Source organism: Chiloscyllium plagiosum, chromosome 1 (assembly GCF_004010195.1).
Source record: "Chiloscyllium plagiosum isolate BGI_BamShark_2017 chromosome 1, ASM401019v2, whole genome shotgun sequence".
Lineage (NCBI taxonomy): Eukaryota > Metazoa > Chordata > Chondrichthyes > Orectolobiformes > Hemiscylliidae > Chiloscyllium > Chiloscyllium plagiosum.
Window position 1 is genome coordinate 113,153,584 of NC_057710.1, and position 20,800 is coordinate 113,174,383.

A 20,800-nucleotide genomic window follows, 5' to 3' on the forward strand; every position below is an offset into this window, starting at 1 on the left:
AGTAACATAACCTTTACACTACCTGTGTCAAAATGATGCCTACAGAAGTTGCAATTTGTGTTAATAAGTAACTGTGATATTTAAGGAAACAGCAAATTGTTAAAAATACGAATCTATTTTCTAAAGGAGGGTAATTACCAGAACCAGCTGAAAGCACTTGAAGAGGATCTGTCAAAGTCCCAGAGTGAGACCTCCAAGCTGCAGAGAGAGAGGTTACTACTTCAGGAAGCACTTTCACGACTCAAGAAGGAGATTGAGTCAAGCAATCAGAAAACTGTCCAGCACAGAAGTGAAGAGGCGCAACATCAGAAGTTGGTAGCTCAATTACCAAACAATTTAAACTGAATTTTAAATGTTCTTTGGTTTGTCTGGTGGATAAAGTGGGTATAGTTTGATGTTAAGCTGAACAATCTATTAAATGGCTTTAACTAGTGCCATGGGAATGGTTTTGATGCCACCAAGACTGAATCTCTCAGGACAGTTTATTATGTTGGTGTAGGTCTGACGTAAATGGTCACCGTTCCAATTTGAGTTGTTCCTGTGATTCATTCATGGAGTAATGGCCATATCTCCTCAGACACGTTCACAAGGTGACTGCAGGTCACCCACATTTTACATAAGATGTTAAAACCTGGGGCTCCATCACTCGAGTCAGTGACCAGATTTTTGAATAATTGAATTCTCATGTCAGCGAGAATGCTGTGTTCATTGTCAGACAGTGATATAATATGAGGAGGATGCCTTCAATGGCTGCTAGCATTGGAAGTCACTCCAGCTGTGTTTTTTTTTTAATAAATTTCTTTCAGTGGTCTGGGCATCACTAGCAAGGCCAGCATTTGTTGCTAGTTCCTAATTGCCCTGGAGAAGCTTGAGGTGAGCTTCCTTCTTGAACCACTGCAGTCCATGTGTCATAGATGTGCCTACAGTGCTGTTAGGGAAAGACTTCCAGCATTTTGACCCAACGTGAAGTTTCTGTTGATCTCAACTGCCCAGAAATAATCCTCACGACTTTGTGGAGATGGACGTCTTCCACAGTTTTCTGCTGGCTCCTATGCCAGGTTCAGTAGTACCATTGTGCGAATGGGTAGTACAGTCTAGTATGTTGTGGTCCTGCTGCACAGAGTGGTACCATTGATAGACTAAATAAATGTGCTTTAATCCATAGCCTTTCCACTGTTGAATAGAGGGCATCATTCTGATTTGTTCCACATGATCTTTTTTCAAGCCACTCTTTTAGAGTCATAGAACTGTACAGTGCAGAAACAGACCCTTTGGACCAACTTGCCCATGCCGACCAGATATCCTAAATTAATCTAGTCCCATTTGCCAGCACTTGGCCCATTTCCCTCTAAACCCTTATAATTCATAACCATCCAGGTACTTTTTAAATTTTGGAGAAAGTGAGGACTGCAGATGCTGGAGATCAGAGCTGAAAAATGTATTGCTGGAAAAGTGCAGCAGGTCAGGCAGCATCCAAGGAGCAGGAGAATCGACGTTTCGGGCATAAGCCCTTCTTCAGGAATCCTTCAGCATTCCTGAAGAAGGGCTTATGCCCGAAATGTCGATTCTCCTCCTTGGATGCTGCCTGACCTGCTGCGCTTTTCCAGCAACACATTTTTCAACTTTTTAAATGTTGTAATTGTACCATCCTCCACCTCCACCACCACCTCTGTCAGTTCATTCCATACATGTACCATTCTCTGCATGAGAAAGTTGCCCCTAAGGTCACTTTTAGATCTTTCCCTTCTCACTTTAAACCTATGCCTCTAGTTTTGGACTCCTCCACCTTGGGGAAAAGACCTTGGCTATTCACCCTATCCATGCCCCTCATGATTTTATAAATCTCTATAAAAGGTCATACCACAGCCTCTGACGCTGTATAGAGAAAATAGCCCTTATCTATTCAGCCTCTCCTGTAGCTCAAACCCTCCAGCCCTGGCAACCTGCTCATAAATCTCTTCTGAACCCTTTCAAGTTTCAGAACATTCTTCCTATAGCAGGGAGGCCAGAATTGAACACACTGTTGCAAAAGTGACCTCACTAATGCACTGTACAAGCACAACATGACTTCCCAACTCCTATACTCAATACACTAATCATGCATATTAAACACCACTTTTACTATCTTGTCTACCTGCAACTCCACTTTCAAGGAACTTTTAATCTGCCCTCTAAGCTCGCTTTGTTCTGCAACACTCCCCAGGGCCCCAAATGTCCTGCCCTAGCAAAACGTAGCACCTCACATTTATCTACTGTTACTTCTAATATAGATGATTAGAACTTAAGATTTGAAAGAAAATGGCTGCCATCTCTGGCCCCGGCTGCAATTTCTATCTGCCTCCCTGATCACTGGGTAGGTTCATACCACACTGCCTGAATCCTCGCTGTCTGCTTTTATCTGGGGCTGATTCTCCTACACTACCCTTTCCATCACAAAAACTCCCTATCCTCTATAATGTTGCACACTCTAACCCTCTGCCAGAATGTAAAGGATAGAATTTAATGGCAAAATCATTAAGAATATTCAAGATTGTGTTGATATCAAATGGGAGAGCTAAAAAGTTAGAAATTGATCTTGGGTGGTATTGCATCAAGTACCTGCTTCTTGTTCTGCTGAATATTGGGCAGGGTTTATGATGGATAGTGATCCTGTAGCAGCCATTTTCTGCTACTTTCCAAGATGAATGGATACCCCAGTACTTTACATGAAATTTGACATGTCACATGGGCTTTTCCTTACATTCTTACAATTTTTAACTAGGGCAGTGGTGAGGACAATTATGCTTTACATTCCAGGTAAGGAGGGAAGAAAGTTCTGCTAATTTCATATTGATTTCTACTGACCCCTTTGTTTTGTGAGAATACTAAAAATATGTTTCTTTAAATCTCAGTTTGATGATTGGTCTATGTAAAGATGATCACTTGACAAGTGATCCTCTCTTGAAATGATCTGTGAACCATATTTCCCTCCCAGCCACAAAAGAACAGTTTTGTTTGTTCAGCTCATGCACAGATGCCTGGAGCCTATGTGCACCTGTCAGTAGCAATTTCTATTCATCCTACATCTAATCCAGAGTAGTTCACTAGACACAGGACCCTTTGGCAACTGTAAGCAGGATAAGTGGCAAACAGACTCTTCAGCCAAACAATTTTAAGAATCTTTACTATCAACTGCAAACTATTTAAAAAAAAAGCTGAATATAAATTATATTTAAATAATTGAGCAGAAAGTGAAATAAAGATATAATATTCAAGTAGTAATAAACTATGCAGTTAAAGGAAGAAAATAGATTTTAAGAAAAATATATTTTATCAATTTAAGATTACTCATTTGTAAAAGTACATTTTTATGGTGAGGGAGGTGGTTCATCAGGAAAATTGCATTTTTTGCATCAGTGGAAACACACTTACTCTAAAATGTGTGAGCCCTAACCTTTCCCACCAATCTTATTGTGTGATTGATAGGTTATTACCATAGGTTTATGCCATTGTTTTTTCTTGTTTATTGTTGTCACAATATTGCCTCCTTTCTTTTCCTCAATGCCAAAGGTCAGTGCAAGAAGAATTTAAGGCTCAGCATGAAAAAGAAATCAACTTTCTGAAGCAAAACCACCTGAAAGAAATTCAAGGCATTGTGTCTGATTTCAGCAGCTCCCAAACCCGTCTCCAAGCAAAGATAGTTTCCTTGGAAACTGAGTAAGTGCTGCATTACTGTTTAAATACATTTCTACCTGAAACAAAAATAATTAACATTTGGTTTAAATGTTAATATTGATGATTGGTTAACATCAAGATAATCATCTGACAAGTGATCTCTTGTAAAGATCCATGGCTAAGGGCCTGAGGCCGTAGCACAGACGTATTACACGCCAAAATTTGGAGTGCAAACCAGTCCCATAAGCTTTATACTGGTGTCCAGGATTTCTCGCCAATTTACGGGTCAGCTCCTGCAGAAGTTCTGGGCCTCCTTCATATAGATAAAATTATGCAAAACAAATTAGAGTTTGCCAAGATTTTATTAACAGAATAACATCACAATTGGAATCAAATTTGTCTTTTTTCAGTTTGCATCTTCATCTTACACTTGTTTCACTTTGACTTGTATTGTTAATAATATTGCCTTGGATTTGGATGTGGCATGCTTTTCTTTATTATTGTGTACAAGACATACAATTGCAGACATTTCACCCACCATGGGGTTGAATAAGCTGCACGCTATTATTTCTTGTCTCAATCTTAACTCTCTTTGAGGGTTATTATATTGTCAAGCTGCAGTATAATGTGTTATTACAATTTGTTGATAAGTGACTCAACTCATAACAGACTCTTGCAAACCTGCAATCATTTGCAGAGTGAAAGAGATGGAAGAAAAATCAAAGAAGCATGAATCCAAACCAGAGGATTTGCATCGCATTAGCACACTTCAAGATAAGTTATCTGAACATGACCAGATTATCAAAAAACTTCTGGTAAGCACATGTTATTTGAGGCTGCTAGATAGAATCAAACAAATTAAAACGTAGACCTGGTGTTCTGAGAGAGCGAATCCATCCTCATTCAGTCAGTTTATTTACGATTTTTTTTGTCCTTTCTTAATTCCCCATGGTAGTTGGTGGTGAGAGAGACTCTTGAGAAGCTACTCTCATGTGATGTAGATACACCTCAGTGCTGTTAAGAATTGAGTTCCCAGATTGTGATCCTGTGACAGAGAACGATTGGTGGTAAAATTGAAGAGGAACTTGTATTTGGTGCTGCTTCCATGCATCTGCTGCTGCCCTTATCCTTCTAAGTAGTAAATGTTACAGGCTTGGAAAATGCCATTGAAATAGCCTCTGTGAATTATTGCAGTGCATCTTGGAGATGGTAGGAGTAAATACTTAAGATGGTGGATGTGCCAATCAAGTGGACCACTTTGTCTTGGATAATGTTGAGCTCCTTGAGTGTTGTCGGAGCTTCACTTATCGAAGTGAGTGGGGAGTATTCCATCATACTCCTGACTTGTACCTTGTAGGTTATGGATTGACTTTAGGGAATCCAGAGATGAGTTACTCACAGCAGAATTATTAGACTTCGCCCTGATCTTGTAATCATAGTATTTATATCTGTCTGATCTAGTCACATTCTGGTTGATTTTAACCTCAAGGATTTTGATGGTGGGAGATTCTGGGGATGTGATGCAATTGAATGTCAGGGGAACATGGTTAGATTTTCTTTTGTCAGAGTTGGTCATCTCCTAGCAATTTTTGTGGCATTCTCTTACTACTTTGTTATTTATGGAGGGTGTTCAGATCTTGCTGAATGTGGACACAGACTGCTTCAGTATCTTGGAGTTGCGAATGGTGCTGAACATTGTGCAATCATCCCCCACTTCTGACCTTATGATGAAGGGAAGGTGATCAGAGCAGCGGAAGATGGTTGGGCCAAGGGTTCTCCCTGAGGAATTTCTGATGGTATGTCCTGGGATTGACCTACAATAACGACAACCGACTTCCTTTGTGTAAAATGTTAATCTTTTATTTATTTATGTCTGCTATAAACATTTTAGTTATAACAGTCGCCATTATTTTTAGAAATTGAAAATAGATTTGCTTTCAGCTATATCATAAGCTTTTTAATAGTGAGTGAGTTAAGTTCTTCACTAGCTATTAAAGGGAAAAATGGACATGTATGTAAATCCAGGGGCATCTGTCAAGATATTTTCAGAAGAAGATTACTTCTTCAATTTCACATCTGAAAATTGAAAAACAAAGGTTTTTTTTTACATATGACATTCCTGTGGCAATCCTTTAATGTGAAATACAGGTTCAAATGCAGTTCAGGAGACAGAAGATGATTGTCTTCCACAGTGACAACTGTCATGCTTCAGTAGGAAATCTTTATCATCACAATGCTATTCACTTCAACAGAACAGTTATTTCTGCCAAGGACAAATATTCGAGGCTGTGCAATTAACTGCATTCTAACAGTCTCCGTTTTCTTCTTTGCTCAAATGTGACAGGGATAAAAAGGAGCCATGAATTTCTGTCAGGCTTTTCAGTGCCTGTTATTTTGCAAACTGGCCAACATGAAATTTCAATGCATGAAACAAAATCAGAGGTGTGACTTTACAATGGAGGTGTACAAGTCTCCTGAGATAGCAGCCTCAACAATACAACAGCCCTTACTCCCATGATACTTAATAGCCCTAAGGCATTGCAGTAAATGTGACTTTGACTATAGATTGTAATGCCCTGGATAGTTTCTAATTTAGCAATACTGCTTGCTGAATGTTAATGTTTGCTGCTTGTAAATGTATTTAAAATATTTCTGCTTTAACTTGATAAAAGTGAGAGATGCCAGTGCCAGGTAACAGGATACATTTCCATCTTGTGCTACCTAACATGGTATCATCAATCAATTTGGTTAACTCTTTATAAATATATCTCGGACAATGAAATAAAATGGTAAAAAACTGAGACCCCCACCCCCTAAATAAAGATACTTGGAGCCACCAATATTCACATTCTGCTAATTGTAGTAGATACCCATTATACATACGCTGTTTTCTCAAACTCCAACCCAATCCCCTACCCTTGTCAATTTTATTGATAAGCTTCTGGAAGTCCACATAAATTAATATCCTTAAGAATTCCTTTAACTGGCATATCTGCAATCTTCTCCAAAAAGAAAAGTGCTAAGATTTGTAGAAGGATATCTGGCAGATTCACAGAAATGTTCCTAAGCACCCTTTTTGGCATGCTGCATAAACGTTCACCCCTTCGCCCATTAAAGATTTCTGTGATGCTGAGTAAGAATCGAGACCTGTATGACCAGAGTTTATGATTAAATTGCCTACAGTATGGAAACAGGCCCTTCGGCCCAGTAAGTCCACTGAAGACTTACCTCTGAAGAGTAACCCATCAAGACCCATTCCCCTAGACTATATTTACCTCTGACTAATGCACCTAACACTATAGGCAATTTAGCATGGCCAATTCACCTGACCTGCACATCTTTGGATTGTGGGAGGAAAGTGGAGCACCCGGAGGAATCCCATGCAGACGTGGGGCGAATGTGCAGACTCCACACAGATGGTCGCCTGAGGCTGGAATCGAACCCAGGTCCCTAGTGCTGTGAGGCAGCAGAGTTAAGCCAGAATTCTGTGCCAGGAAAATGCAGTATTTCTGGGCTTTATTCTTACCACCAAATTCTGCTCATTCAAGTCTCTCAGAGCTAAATGCAGAGCGATTAGCTGATGATTGTAGGCTAGATGATCTGATATAGATCTGCAAAAAGATGCAGATTTGTGCTGCATCTAAATTGGGGCTTCTAATATATTAGGATCATCATTCAAGACGACAGTATTATTTTCATAGAACTAGTAATCCAGAACTAGTATTCCTGATAAAGGGCTTTTACCCAAAATGTTGATTTTCCTGCTCCTGATGCTGCCTGACCTGCTGTGTTTTTCCAGCACCACACTCTTGACTCTAATCTCCAGCATCTTCAGTACTCACTTTCGCCTAGTAATCCAGAATCCCATGCTAATATTCTGAGGACGTAGGTTCAAATCCCACAGAGGAAGGTGAATTAAATTTTTTTGGTTAAATCTAGAAAATCTTGTCTAATGGTGACCATGTAACCACTGTTGATGGTTATAAAAATCCATTTAATTCATTAATTTCCTTTAGGGACAAGAATCTGCATTCCTTATCTTTCTGGATCTGGAGTTGCATGTAGGCCAATGTGAATGACAAGGAATAGGGGATAATTACTGTCGTGGCCTGTGATGTCCACACCCCATGAATGAATGAATACAAAACATGTTTCATACTATGCAAGACAACAGATGAAAGATGAATAATGAATGCAAGGTTAGTTCAGTTTTGTATTCTAGAGTTTGCTTCATATCAGTTTAGGAGAAGAAGAGAAAGTTTTAATTTTGAGAGGGAGACACACCAGAAAGATAGGTGAGCATTGGCCGTGCGAAGCATTTGGAGCACAGGCAGAGTATTATGAAAGGGTCTGCAGGGAAGAATGTAAGTGCATCCAAAACACAGTGGATTTCAGAGAAATTACATGAACAGTATCAAAGCAATAAAAAACTGGCATTTGAATTGTGAAGGGAGAACACATGCACAAGAAGTTAGAATCCAAAAATAACATGGAGACGAATTAGAGGCTTAACACTAAAACCATAAAGAGATTTAAATGCAAGGATGAGAATATTAAGTTTGGAACCTTTTGGGATTAGGAGCTAATGGAGGCCAGTGACAAAAGGTGGTGATTAAAAGTGGGACTGAGGTTGAGATGGAATACAAGGAGCAGAACGTTAGCTAACTTTGGTTTAGCCAGGGATCATTGCAATATTGTATCTGGCAATACATGGAGGAGGATAGAAATGGTGGATGCGTTGATTTGGAATGATGTGGTCAATGATACATAGATCTAAGGAAAACTCAGGGTTGAGAATTTGAGACATGACTGGAAATGAGATTTGAGAGATTATATATACCAGAGAAAAATGAGGGAATAGAAATTCATGGACTGGTGAAAGAGGAATCTGAAGCAAACTTTCAGAAGACTGAAGGTAAGAGTTATGGGGCCAAAATTTCAGAAGCCAAGAGATTGGCAAACCTAGAATTTTCCACCACAGCTGATGTGCCATTATGGTTCTGCTCCAAGCCATTTTAAAAGTGGCTGAATGGCTCCTGACTCTCAAAGTAGACAGATACGTTAATTAACTATGTTAACTGTCTACTACTGCCTCTTACTCTGCTATGCTGATTGGCAGTCAAGATGCCTTTTAAGTGGTTAAAATCCAACTTGTGAAGGGAGGAATAGGCCTCCTGCTGGCAGATGGAGGATGAGCATTGGCTTTATAAACTAATCACCACAGACACTGTACTGCAATGACCAGGGTGATAACATTACAGCTGTTGTCTCCTATTTTCATAATTTGGAAACCAATTCAGAGGCCATTTCCATCTTGAGTCGTCCTTTCTCGCTCGGTCTTATTCCCATTCTCACGTGCCCTCTCTCCCACCCCCACATACTTCGTTGATTCTGATTTGTCATTTATGGGAGCCCTCGATTGATCTTGCAGATCTGGGAGCTGACCTGCCATTTTAAATTGGACAGTGAGCAGGCCTTCTTCCCATTAATTTGTCTTATAGGGTCAACAATGGAGGGTCAATGCAGAGATGTTCTCCTAACATACGGTTCCCAAACCCAGAAGAAAAGGTTGTGAGAAAATATTGACCCAGTGTTTTCTTTTATCTTTTCCCAATAAATTGAACACACAGCATTCTGTTATGTGTCACGTAGGTATATTAAGTGCTGCATCACACAATTTAAACAAATAGCACAATGTGGTATCTGGCAATGCTTTAGTGATCTTTATTGTTCTGAAATCTGTAAGTAATTTATAAAATTGCCTATTCACAGTACATTTTATTGTGAATGATTTCGCTCTGCTTTTTTGTTAGGTTTAAAACATTACAATTTTAAAGCATTGAAAAGGTTTCCAAAATTTCTAGGGAAGTTTTCTTTTTAAGTTGTCACTTGAATTCAATACAAGTTAAAGTCTTAGTATGTAAAAGCGCATGCTAACTCATTATCACTGATTTTTACCATAATCGTACACATGAATTTCATCTCTCCAGAATCTGACACAATGCTGCAAGGTTTGATCCGTTTTCTTGAGGGGAAGTTAGATTTACTTGGACCATGAACTTACTTCCTCTGATTAGATCAAGCAGTTTGTAGTGATGAATGTTATTATTAGGATGATAACACCACCACCACCAATGCTACAAATGCTAATTCTGTTTCAGCACTGTAAAAATGAATATCTGGTTCTATTGTGCAGGATTATCTCAGTTGAGGTAACTGAGGTGCACCAGACAAAAGGGTAATCAGGCTGTTGGAGTAAGAGAGTGAATTGGTAGGGGCATATTTGTAAAAGGCTGCTGTTTGCTACACTGCACAGTCTATATTTCCTTCCATAGAAGAGAACATAGCCAGTAGGCAGAAATGCTGTAGTTCAGGGTTGACAGACATGAAGCATGATGAGGTGGCTATCGAGCCAAGAGATTTTGTAATCAGTCTGACTTTTTAACTTTTTTTTTCAAATTGATACTGTACAGGTAAGAAATTGCTAAAGTATTCTAGTTGTATTATGGAGAGGCTCCTGAAGTAAGTTTTCTCGAGCAGCTTTAATGAACCATGTATACAGTTTGCATGCAGATTTCCAGTGCTGTTAGTGCCTGCTGGTAATATAGAGACTGAGTGTCCACTGCGAGATCACATTTTTGTTGTATAATTGTCCCCAATTTCACCATAATTCAACATGCTAAGTCAGATTTAGTCAGAGAATACTCAAATACATTTGAAAGGGTGATTAAAGTAGCTGCTGGGACTGTCAGTGGATGTTATTTATAAGGACTTCCTTAAAGTATTGGTTCAAGTATCTAAAGTGACATTTAGCTAATAGTGAAGCTTGTGGAATTGAAAAATAATTATTAACCTGGTTCAGAAATTGGGTGAAGTTTGACACAATAGAGCTGACTGTGGTGAGACTAGTGATGACGTAAAAATCTGTGGGACCTGAAATAGTCAGCTTTTTTTCTAAGTGATTTTAATGGTATAGTTTAAAATTGTATATCCATAGTAGCCATTGACACTAAAATAAGTGATAGGACCCTGATGGGAAGAATCTACTGGAAATCAAACACTACGATTGCAATGACCGCCACAAATGTACAAATGACTAATTGAATCATATAGAGCTTTTTTACAACTCTAACTATCCAGGATAAAAGAAATCCATGCTGAAAATGTGGTGCTGGAAAAGCGCAGCAGGTCAGGCAACATCCAAGGAACAGGAGAATCGACGTTCAGGAAGAAGGGCTTATGCCCGAAACGTCGATTCTCCTGTTCCTTGGATGCTGCCTGACCTGCTGCGCTTTTCCAGCAACACATTTTTAGCTCTGATCTCCAGCATCTGCAGTCCTCACTTTCTCCTCCTAAAAGAAATCCACACCAAGTTTTATCAGTAATCAAGAAAACAAAATTCATTTTTTATCAACAAACTTATCATTTAACAAGTGGATACTACTAGTCAAACTCAACAGTATAAACAACACATCAGAGAGATCATGGATGGAAAACATTTAGAAAAAGGAATAAACGTTGTAGACTAGGAGTCCAAATCACGAGGTGACTTTAGTCAGTTCCTGTTGTTTTTGGTGATGTTACATTGTTGACTCAGAGTGATGGTAGATCCTCAAATCAATCAGTCAGTTGGACCTAGGTCCTTCTGTAATTTAGAAGTTCTTTGCTTCAGATTCTGAGTCTGTCTCTATCTACTGTCAGTTGGGTGAGAGAAAGACTTATCTTTGGTTGCAGGCTTTTTATATGTATGAGTGCAATTGCTCAGGACTATGATAAACTGCAACTTTAAAACTAATGCAAACCCAAAGGCACCTCATGCCAACATATCTCTCAACATGAGGCAGCATGGTGGCTCAGTGGTTAGCACTGGTGCCTCTCAGTGCCAGGGACACAGGTTCAATTCCACCCTTGAGTGATTATCTGCGTGGAGTTTGTTCATATTCTCCCCATGTCTGCATAGGTTTCCTCCGGATGCTCCAGTTTCCTCCCGCAATCTAAAGATGTGCAGGTTAGGCGAATTGATTGATTGTGCTAAATTGTCCAGTGTTCAGGAATGTGTAGGTTGGGTGCATTAGTCAGGGGTAAGATATAGGGGAATGTGTCTGGGTGAGTTACTCTTCAGAGGGTCGGTGTGGACTAGATGGGGTGAAGGGCCTGTTTCCACACTGAAGGGATTCTATGATTCTAAAAGTACCAAATCCAGTTTCTAGTGTAGTTGGAAGGAAGAAATTAAAATGATAGATTAAATCATTGAGCAAAACTGTAGCAAATGGGTTTCAGTGGAGGAAAATGTGTTATCAACTTACACTGAAAAAGAATAGAACGGTATTCTAAGTAGGGAAAGGCTAGAAATATTTGAAGCTCTAAGAAATTAAAATGCCACTAACTGTTACAGAAAATGATCAAAAGGGGTTATTGTAATGCTATTTTTTTTATATCCAGTGAATCGAATATAAACCATGCCTTAGCAATCCCTTTACAACCTCACTTCTGAATTTTGAACATGACCATTTGAACTCCTCTTCTGTTGTCATCATGGCAAATTCTCTGGGGAGGTGTCCTCTCCCTGCTGCATGGCCCCTTTCATCTGATTCCAATACACTTCTTCAGTCAGGACCTGTCCCTCTTGCAGTTTACCTGCACATGACCTCTTCATTTGGATCTGTCAGTATGACTTTGCCTGCCCCAGGTTTTTCTGCTCCCTCACTCACTCTGGCCTGTGTCCCTCTGACCTTGTTACATTTCATTCCATGGCTTTTATTTTTAAAAATCCAAGCTGCTGATGAGGATCATACTATTATCGCCAGGCATACTAAATTCTACCTTTTGAGGTTGAGCACCAACTCTCAAACAAGTTTTCTAATCTCCCATGACCATGACCCTGAAGGTAATATTGAACAGATGGGACTGTGAAACCAGGAGAATGGGATGGAGTCCTTACAGGAAGCACAGTGCACTGATGTGCAGTCAAGACCATGGAGAGTCCGTGGCTTTATGGTCAGTGGGCATTGGTAAAGGCCTGTCCCGGCAACGGTCACATATGGATCATGTGAATGTGAGGGAAGGATGCAAATTAGAAGCAAAAATGGATTAATTTTTCAGTTTCAGATGAGAGCAGGAAGCAGCACTGATGCTGATTTTCATGTACTAGGGAAGAACTGTGGGAAGACTCCTTCAGTAGTACCTGAACAAGGAATGATTGACATATTCCACAAAGAAACCAATGCTTGGGACCATGTGGGTACTCATAACCACACCTTTTAAATTGGAGAAATTGGGATGAGGTAAAGGAGAGCGAGAGAGAGAAAATAAAGCAAGAGCCAGGTGACCCACCAGGTGGGGGATAATCAGGCCTTACATGGGGATCAGAAAGCCTTCTGGCCATCCTGCCAGGGAAATGAGGGATTTCACATCCAGCTGGGGCCAGGAAACTGCACATCATTGGGCTAGAATAAAGCATCAGACAAATCACAAATCCATCTGAGAAGAGACTGGAGGAGGGGAGAAAGAAACAGGGAGAAATAAGATATTGGTGGGGCAGGAACAGACTACGGGTAGCATCAGGTTCTAAGAAGGAAGTCACTCAGCCCAGCACATCTGCTGTATCATTGATTAATAACATGGCTGATGTGATCATCCTCGACTTCACTTTCCTGCCTTTTCCCAACAACTCTCAATTCCCTTTCTGATTAAAAATCTGCCTACCTCTGCCTTGAATATATTTAACTACCCAGCCTCAACTGTCCTTTTGCAGTAAAGAATTCCACAGATTTACGAAATGAAAATCCTCATCTGTCTTCAATGTGTGACCCCTTTATTCTAAAGTTATGCTGTCCAGACTTAAAATTGTAGATTTAAACAAATTCTCTGCTAGAGCATGGCGTTAGAGCAGTATGGCTTCCCTGTTTAATCTCCCGTGACCATGACCATGACTTTGAAGGTAACATTGAACAGATGGGACTGTGACACCAGGAGAATGGGATAGAGTCCTTACAGGAAGCACAGTGCACTGAAGTGCAGTCAAGACCATGGAGAGTCCGTGGCTTTATGGTCAGTGGGCGTTGGTGAAGGCCTGTCCCGACAACAGCAACAGTCACATATGGATCATGTGAATGTGCAGGAAGGATGGAAATTAGAAGCAAAATGGATTAATCAATTATCAGAATAATCAACTATCTGAACAAAATAGTGCCTGCCCCTCTCGTTTGGATAATCAAAATTCCTCTGTATTTAACAAAGGATGTATTGGCATTGAAAGCTATTGAATAGAAATTCAAGTGCTGATTGTGTTGACTTACCAAGAACAGCTAAATAGATTAGGCTGTTATTCAATAAAGCTCAGAAGAATGAACGGTAATCTTATTGAAACATGCAAGATTTGGAGGGTGCTTCAGATATTGTAGATGTTGAGAAGATGTTTCCATTAGTGGGGTAATCTCAAACTTTGGAATGTAGTTGCAGAATAATGGAACACTAATTTTACAAAGATGTGAAGGAATTTCTTAAAGGGTGGTGCAAGTTTGGAATTCTCTATCTCCAGGGAGTTGTGGAAGCTGGACCCCTGAAAGTATTTAAAGAGGAGGTATAGAATTTTGAAATATGGAAGGGTTGAGGGCTCTGATCAGCTGGCATGAAAGAGGAGTCTGGCCTGGGACAGATTAGTTATCATCTTTTTAGGCTGGTTGGGCAGGCTTAAGGGGTAAAATGGTCTACTCTTGATCCAAGTCTGTAGTTCCCAATAGAATCAAAAGTCGAAACTTTATTATAATATTTTGGAATGTTTTTCTGGCTTAAATTCGTTTAAATAAATTCACATTTGATAAAATTCTTTATTGTCTTAAATTGACAGGATGAAAGAAGATTTCACCAATTAGCCATGGCAAACAGTGAAAGTAGCATCAATAGATGTCTGTATGCTGGAACCTTCACACCGACCTTGAAGGTAAATTGTCTGTGTTACATCAGCTGAAAGTTATGACTTTTCCGAGTGTTATGATCCCAGCTGATACCTTTACTGGACAAGTCAGATCCCAGAATGAAATCTGGCTTGGTGAATCACTTTTCAAAAATTAACATGGCTGTCTTTCACCTAAATATAGGAATTAGGAGCAGGAGTACTCCATTTGGCCCTTGAAGCCTGCTCCTTCGCTGATCATAGCTGATTCTTCATCTCCGTACCATGTTCCCACTTTCACTCCATGCCCCTTGATGGCTTTAGTATCTGAAAATATTATCAATCTCTTTCTTGAACATGCTCAGTGACCAGGCCTCCACTGCCTGCTATGGCAGTGAATTCTACAAGTTAACTACCCTCTGAGTGAAGAAATGTTTCCTCTCATGATAGTCCTGCCTCCTCATCTATTAGCCTACTGGACGTTCACTGCACTTCCTCCATGGCAAGTAAATCTTTGCTTAGGTAGGGACACCAGAACTGCACACCATATTCCAGGTGTGGCCTTAACAAGGCCCAGTATAATTGCAGCAAGACACCTTAATTTAATTTCTCCTGTAATGAAGACTCATATACCATTTGCCTTCCTAATTGCTTGCTGCACCTACCTATTTACTTTCATTGACGTACAAGTAAAGCCAGATCCCTTTGTACATTCATATTTCCATATATATATATATATCACCATTTAAGTAATATCTGCCTTTATTTTTCACTCGTGTATAACTTCACATTCATCCACATTATACTGCATCTGCCATGTGTGTGTCCAGACACGTAGCTTGTCTAGATTAACTTGCATTCTCCTTTCAACTCTCGATCACACCCCGTTTTGTATTTTCAGCAAACTTGTAAAGTTACTCTGTAGCAAATATGTACATAAGCCAGCTTTGAGATGTTGGAAATATTCCCTCTGGTAGCTGCTCTAGTCTGTTGCAGAATTTTAAACCCTGCAGAAATATGGTTTTCTTCCCCCTCCCAGTCTCTGTCACTCTGGGATAATGTTAGAGTATGTAAATGACCGGACCTCAGACAAGAACTTAGTGATTTACATATCAAATGGGGGAAGCAATGTCTGTTTTTGTTTCAGATCCCCAGCATCCACAGTTCTTTGTTTTATTTTTGTTGTATTATGTTCCTAATTATTTGGTTTAACTTTTAGTGCCATGCTTAATTGGCTATTATAGCTATCCCTCATGTAATACTCTGAATGTGTTCCTGAAACACAATGTACTAAATGAAAATGTGCTAGAAATTACTTTTTTGTAAGAAAACATGTAATAAAGGTGGGTTAGATTCATGACAGATAACTTGTACATTAAAACTTAGGGGCTAACCTTGAACTTTATTTTCCCCAAAAAATCTTTTTCCACTTAATGCTGTTAGATCCACCAATTATTTCTGTCTCTTGTTCCCATTTTCCACATCTGACCTTCACATACCTGCTTGCTCCCCCTCTTCAATCACCTTGTGACATCTCTACCCCATCTAGGCTGGGAGAGGGGCAGTGAGTAAGTGGGAAGCAGCAAGGAGTTTGTCAGATTTAAGGAAACGGTGAACAGGAGGGTGAAGACAGGGAGAGGTTGGGAGGTGTTTAAAAGAAACTGTGTATTTATAGTTACAACATGATTCTTGGCAAATACACAGGGGAATAATGATGCTGAACAGAAAATGAATGCCAAGGTCAGCATCATTAATTTGGATAAGTTCTCCAAATCATGCCAAGACTAAAGAATGCACTTTTGGAGGGGGGTTGTAACATACAAAGGCTGCGTATTGCTGAAGAATGTTCAGCATGAGACTGCATTTCCACAATTCATGGAGTGTCAATCCATTGCCACAAATTACTGTACATAAAGTCATAGAGATATACAGCATGGAAACAGACCCTTCAGTCCAACCCATCCATGCCGACCAGATATCCCAACCCAATCTCGTCCCACCTGCCAGCACCTGGCCCATATCACTCCAAACCCTTCCTATTCATATACTCATCCAAATGCCTCTTAAATGTTGCAATTGTACCAGCCTCCACCACATCCTCTGGCAGCTCATTCCATACACGTACCACCCTCTGCGTGAAAACGTTGCCCCTTAGGTCTCTTTTATATCTTTCCCCTCTCACCCCAAACCTATGCCCTCTAGTTCTGGACTCCCCATACCCAGGGAAAAGACTTTGCCTATTTATCCTATCCATGCGCCTCATAATTTTGTAAACCTCTATAAGGTCACCCCTCAGCCTCCGACGCTCCAGGGAAAACAGCCCCAGCCTGTTCGGACTCTCCCTATAGCTCAGATCCTCCAACCCTGGCAACATCCTTGTAAATCTTTTCTGAACCCTTTCAAGTTTCACAACATCTTTCCGATAGGAAGGAGACTGAATTGCACGCAATATTCCAACAGTGACCTAACCGATGTCCTGTACAGCCGCAACATGACCTCCCAACTCCTGTACTCAATACTCTGACTAATAAAGGAAAGCATACCAAATGCCGCCTTCGCTATCCTATCTACCTGCGACTCCACTTCAAGGAGCTATGAACCTGCGCTCCAAGGTCTCTTTGTTCAGCAAGACTCCCTAGGACCTTACCATTAAGTGTATAAGTCCTGTTGATTCACCGATTCGTAGCAGCTTTCAGACAATCAAATTTTTCAACAAAAGATCTGGGCCATTATAGTACTTCCCTGTAAGGAGTGACTAATACAATTTAATGTATTCTCTCTTTTTATTTTCTGATTTGTTAACTTCAGAAGAAGAGAACAGAAGACTTGCCAGTCCGGGTGGTCAGTGTTCCCAACCTGAGTTCATATGAGAAAAGTTTTCTAAGCTCAGAATCAACTCCAATCAATAGGTTTCCTCTAATGACTAAATCTCCGAGCCTGGACCAAAGCCTCAGCAGCACATCAAGGTTATTGAATCAGCCTTCACAAGTCCAGCCATCTAAACAAGCCTCGAGGTATTACTATACTCGTTAAATTGAAGCTTTTATTTTAAATCTTAAATCCCATTGATAGCTTCCACTAATTTTTTTTTTGGAATTGGGTATAATAGTATGTCAAGTTTTAAATTGATGTGTTTGTCCTTGAATAGGGCAGAGTCATAGAGTCATAGAGATGTACAGCACGGAAACAGACCCTTCAGTCCAACACATCCATGCCAACCAGATATCCCAACCCAATCTCGTCTCACCTGCCAGCACCCAGCCCATATCCCTCCAAACCCTTCCTATTTATATGCCCATCCAGATGCCTTTTAAATACTGCAATTGTACCAGCCTCCACCACTTTCTCTGGCAGCCCATTTCCCACACACAACACCTTTTGCATGAAAAGGTTGCCCCTTAGGTCTCTTTAAATCTTTTCCCCCGTCACCCTAAACCTATGCACTCTAGTTCTGGACTCCCCTACCCCAGGGAAAAGACCGTGGCTATTTACCCTATCCATGACCCTCATGATTTTGTAAACCTCTATAAGGTCAGCCCTCAGCCTCCGACATTCCAGGGAAAACAGCCCTAGCTTATTTAACATCTCCCCATAGCTCAAATCCTCCAACCCTGACAACATCCTTGTAAATCTTTTCTGAACCTTTTCAAGTTTGACAACATCCTTCCAAAGGAATGAGACCAGAATTGCACGCAATATTCCAACAGTGGCCTGACCAATGTTCTGTACAGCCACAACATGGCCTCCTAACTCCTATACTCAATACTCTGACCAATAAAGGAAAGCAAACCAAACACCACCTTCACTATTCTATCTACCTACGACTCTACTTTCAAGGAGCTGTGAACCTGTACTCCAAGGTCTGTTTGTTCAGCAATACTCCCGAGTGTAAAAGATCTGCTAAGATTTGCTTTCCCAAAATTTTATCTAAATTAAACTCTGTCTGCCACTTCTCAGCCCAGGATTGGGAATAAAGTCAGGGGAGTTAGAGGTACTAGTTAGTGGATATGATTTTGTGGAATTTGACATTAACTAGTGACATAGGTGAAGTGTTTTTAAATTGATGGTTGGGCTTAAGCAGACTCTTGCTGCTGATCAAGCAAAGATTACTGCTGGTTCAATTTGATGCTTGGAGCCATAGCAGTATACTGTAATTACTTCCTGGATCTCTCAGCTGAACTTGGATGTCATGCATTTCTACTGATCCTTAGTCACTTGATCAGACAGATAGAAAATGTCTTGCAGACATTTTGAACATAGATTTATAGTTATGTTTAAACATCTATTGTTAGATTTCTTTCATTTTGCTTATCTTCAGAAGTGATTCCTCAACTTTTGAAAACAAATCACTTGTAATTATTTTAGTAGCTGCCTCTTTGCTTCTTGCAATTAGTGTTTGGAATTGACTATGTTTGATTGAAAAACATCTTAACTTTTCTGTTTGTATTTGTCTATACATGCAACAAAAGTTTAATTCCAATTTGTAGCTACTACACCAACACAAAATATTTAGCCAAATGATAAAGTGCTCTCTTGTATTGACATTCTGCTTTCCACAACAAGCTGAAATTTAGAGTAAACGATAAAGAGAAGACCGACTTCAGGGAAAAGCTCCAGAGTAGCTACTCATCTACCAGAAATGACATCGCATCTAATCAAGAATGTGAAAAGTTGCCCAGTCTGTCCTGGCTACAAAAGCAGGTTAAATTTAAACTAGCCAGTTATCTCTGATCAGCAGTAAAACGATGAAGAGAGTAAATCAGCAGTGGGATTAAATGGCAGCTATTCAATGATTCATTGAACCACACAGTTGCTGACCTCAACACAGCCTTTGGGCCTGTTTTACTGGAGTGGGAATGGGGGAGGAATGTACTGTTCACCTTCCTGGAAGAAAATGTCAGATCCAACTGATCCTTTTCAAAGGCCTGTCTCAGTAATGACCTGCTCACAAAATGTTAAACAAACTGAGGGTCAGACCTCCTCTTGGTGCACAGGGGGAAAAGGCAATGTACTTTCAAATAAACCTGTTAGACTACAACCTGGTGTTGTGATTTTTAACTTTTGAACCTGTATAAGTTACTGCTTGGATCTCAGTTGAAGGATTGTATTGAGCACATACTATAGTGAGGATAAAAATATATTGGACACAATACAGAAGAGATTTACAAGAATGGTTCCAAGGATGAAAAACTTCAGCTATGAGAATAGACAGAAGTTGAAAAGGAGAAGGCCAGGAGAATATTTAATTGAAAGAGTGAATGGGGAGAAACTATTCCGCCTACAACTAGATCAAGAATGAGAAGGCATAAATCAGAGCAATTTGAAAAAGTGAATGTGATGCAAAAAGTAGCAGTTTCATGCAACAAGTGGTTTGAGTCTCAAATACTCTACCTGGAAGCATGGTGGATGCCAGTTGAATTGTAGAATTCAAGATCACATCAGATTTTTTTACTTAAATAGTAATAAAATGTAGGATTATGGGGAAAGGGCAGGAGAACAGCTTAGCCGTTAAGCTTCTTCAGAGAGCCAGTACAGACACAATGACTTCCAAATGGCACAGGGACAATTTTGTAATTCTCTGAATTCTCACCCTCCATCTAATTGGCACAGGTGCTGCCAGCACTATAAAGAAGACTGTAGAAATCATTGGCGTCCACACCCTGAAAAGGTCCTAGGCTTTTAGCCTGGGAAGTGATCAGACATCTTTGGGAGAGGCTGTGTTGGAGTTGGTTTTAGAGGAGGAACAATGTGGTATAACATCTTGGGCTAGGGCACTGATGGATAAGGGTGCATCGGTCTGAATGGGTTAATACTGAGGAGTGTCTTTAGCAGCACCACCTATTATGTTGTCAGGTCGACCTGGTGGGAGATTAGCTCTGGACCCTTTGCAGAAAAAGATCATCCTCCACACTCTGTAACATGGGAGGAGTTTTCAAAGGGTCTGAGCAACATGGGCGATGGTGAGATTTGTGGCAAAATCAGATTAGAAGTCCAGTGAGGCTTACCTCGAAGCCAAGGGCATTTTTCTCCATCTTTTACATTTTTGCCAAGAAGAAAGGCAGGTTTCTTACCAGACAGAAGCAAACTACCAATTAAGGACCATTATTGTTGTTCATGGCCCAACTCACCTGATGAATATTCAGCTTCCTATCTTACCAAATATGCAAAACAAGCTAGACTGAGAGAAATCTCATCGTGAAAGTCAATGAAGACATCTGCTTGTCCTTGTTGTGACCACCCTCCATGTTACAC

At 40.2% G+C, this 20,800-nt stretch overlaps 1 protein-coding gene across 5 annotated transcripts in view; it reads left to right on the forward strand.

Annotated features, from left to right (window-relative positions):
- LOC122551785 (protein FAM184B-like) overlaps positions 1 to 20,800 on the forward strand; it is a 192,328-nt gene that overhangs the window by 166,334 nt on the left and 5,194 nt on the right. For 3 of the 5 annotated variants that reach the window (XM_043694275.1, XM_043694284.1, XM_043694251.1), the window contains 5 exons: positions 127 to 311; positions 3,550 to 3,696; positions 4,352 to 4,469; positions 14,504 to 14,596; positions 17,357 to 17,562. In XM_043694275.1, the coding sequence (XP_043550210.1) occupies positions 127 to 311; positions 3,550 to 3,696; positions 4,352 to 4,469; positions 14,504 to 14,596; positions 17,357 to 17,562 (749 nt within the window). Of the gene's footprint in view, positions 1 to 126; positions 312 to 3,549; positions 3,697 to 4,351; positions 4,470 to 14,503; positions 14,597 to 17,356; positions 17,563 to 19,111; positions 19,801 to 20,800 lie in introns of those variants that run through there. The other 2 variants (XM_043694266.1, XM_043694259.1) reach the window with 2 other exon arrangements.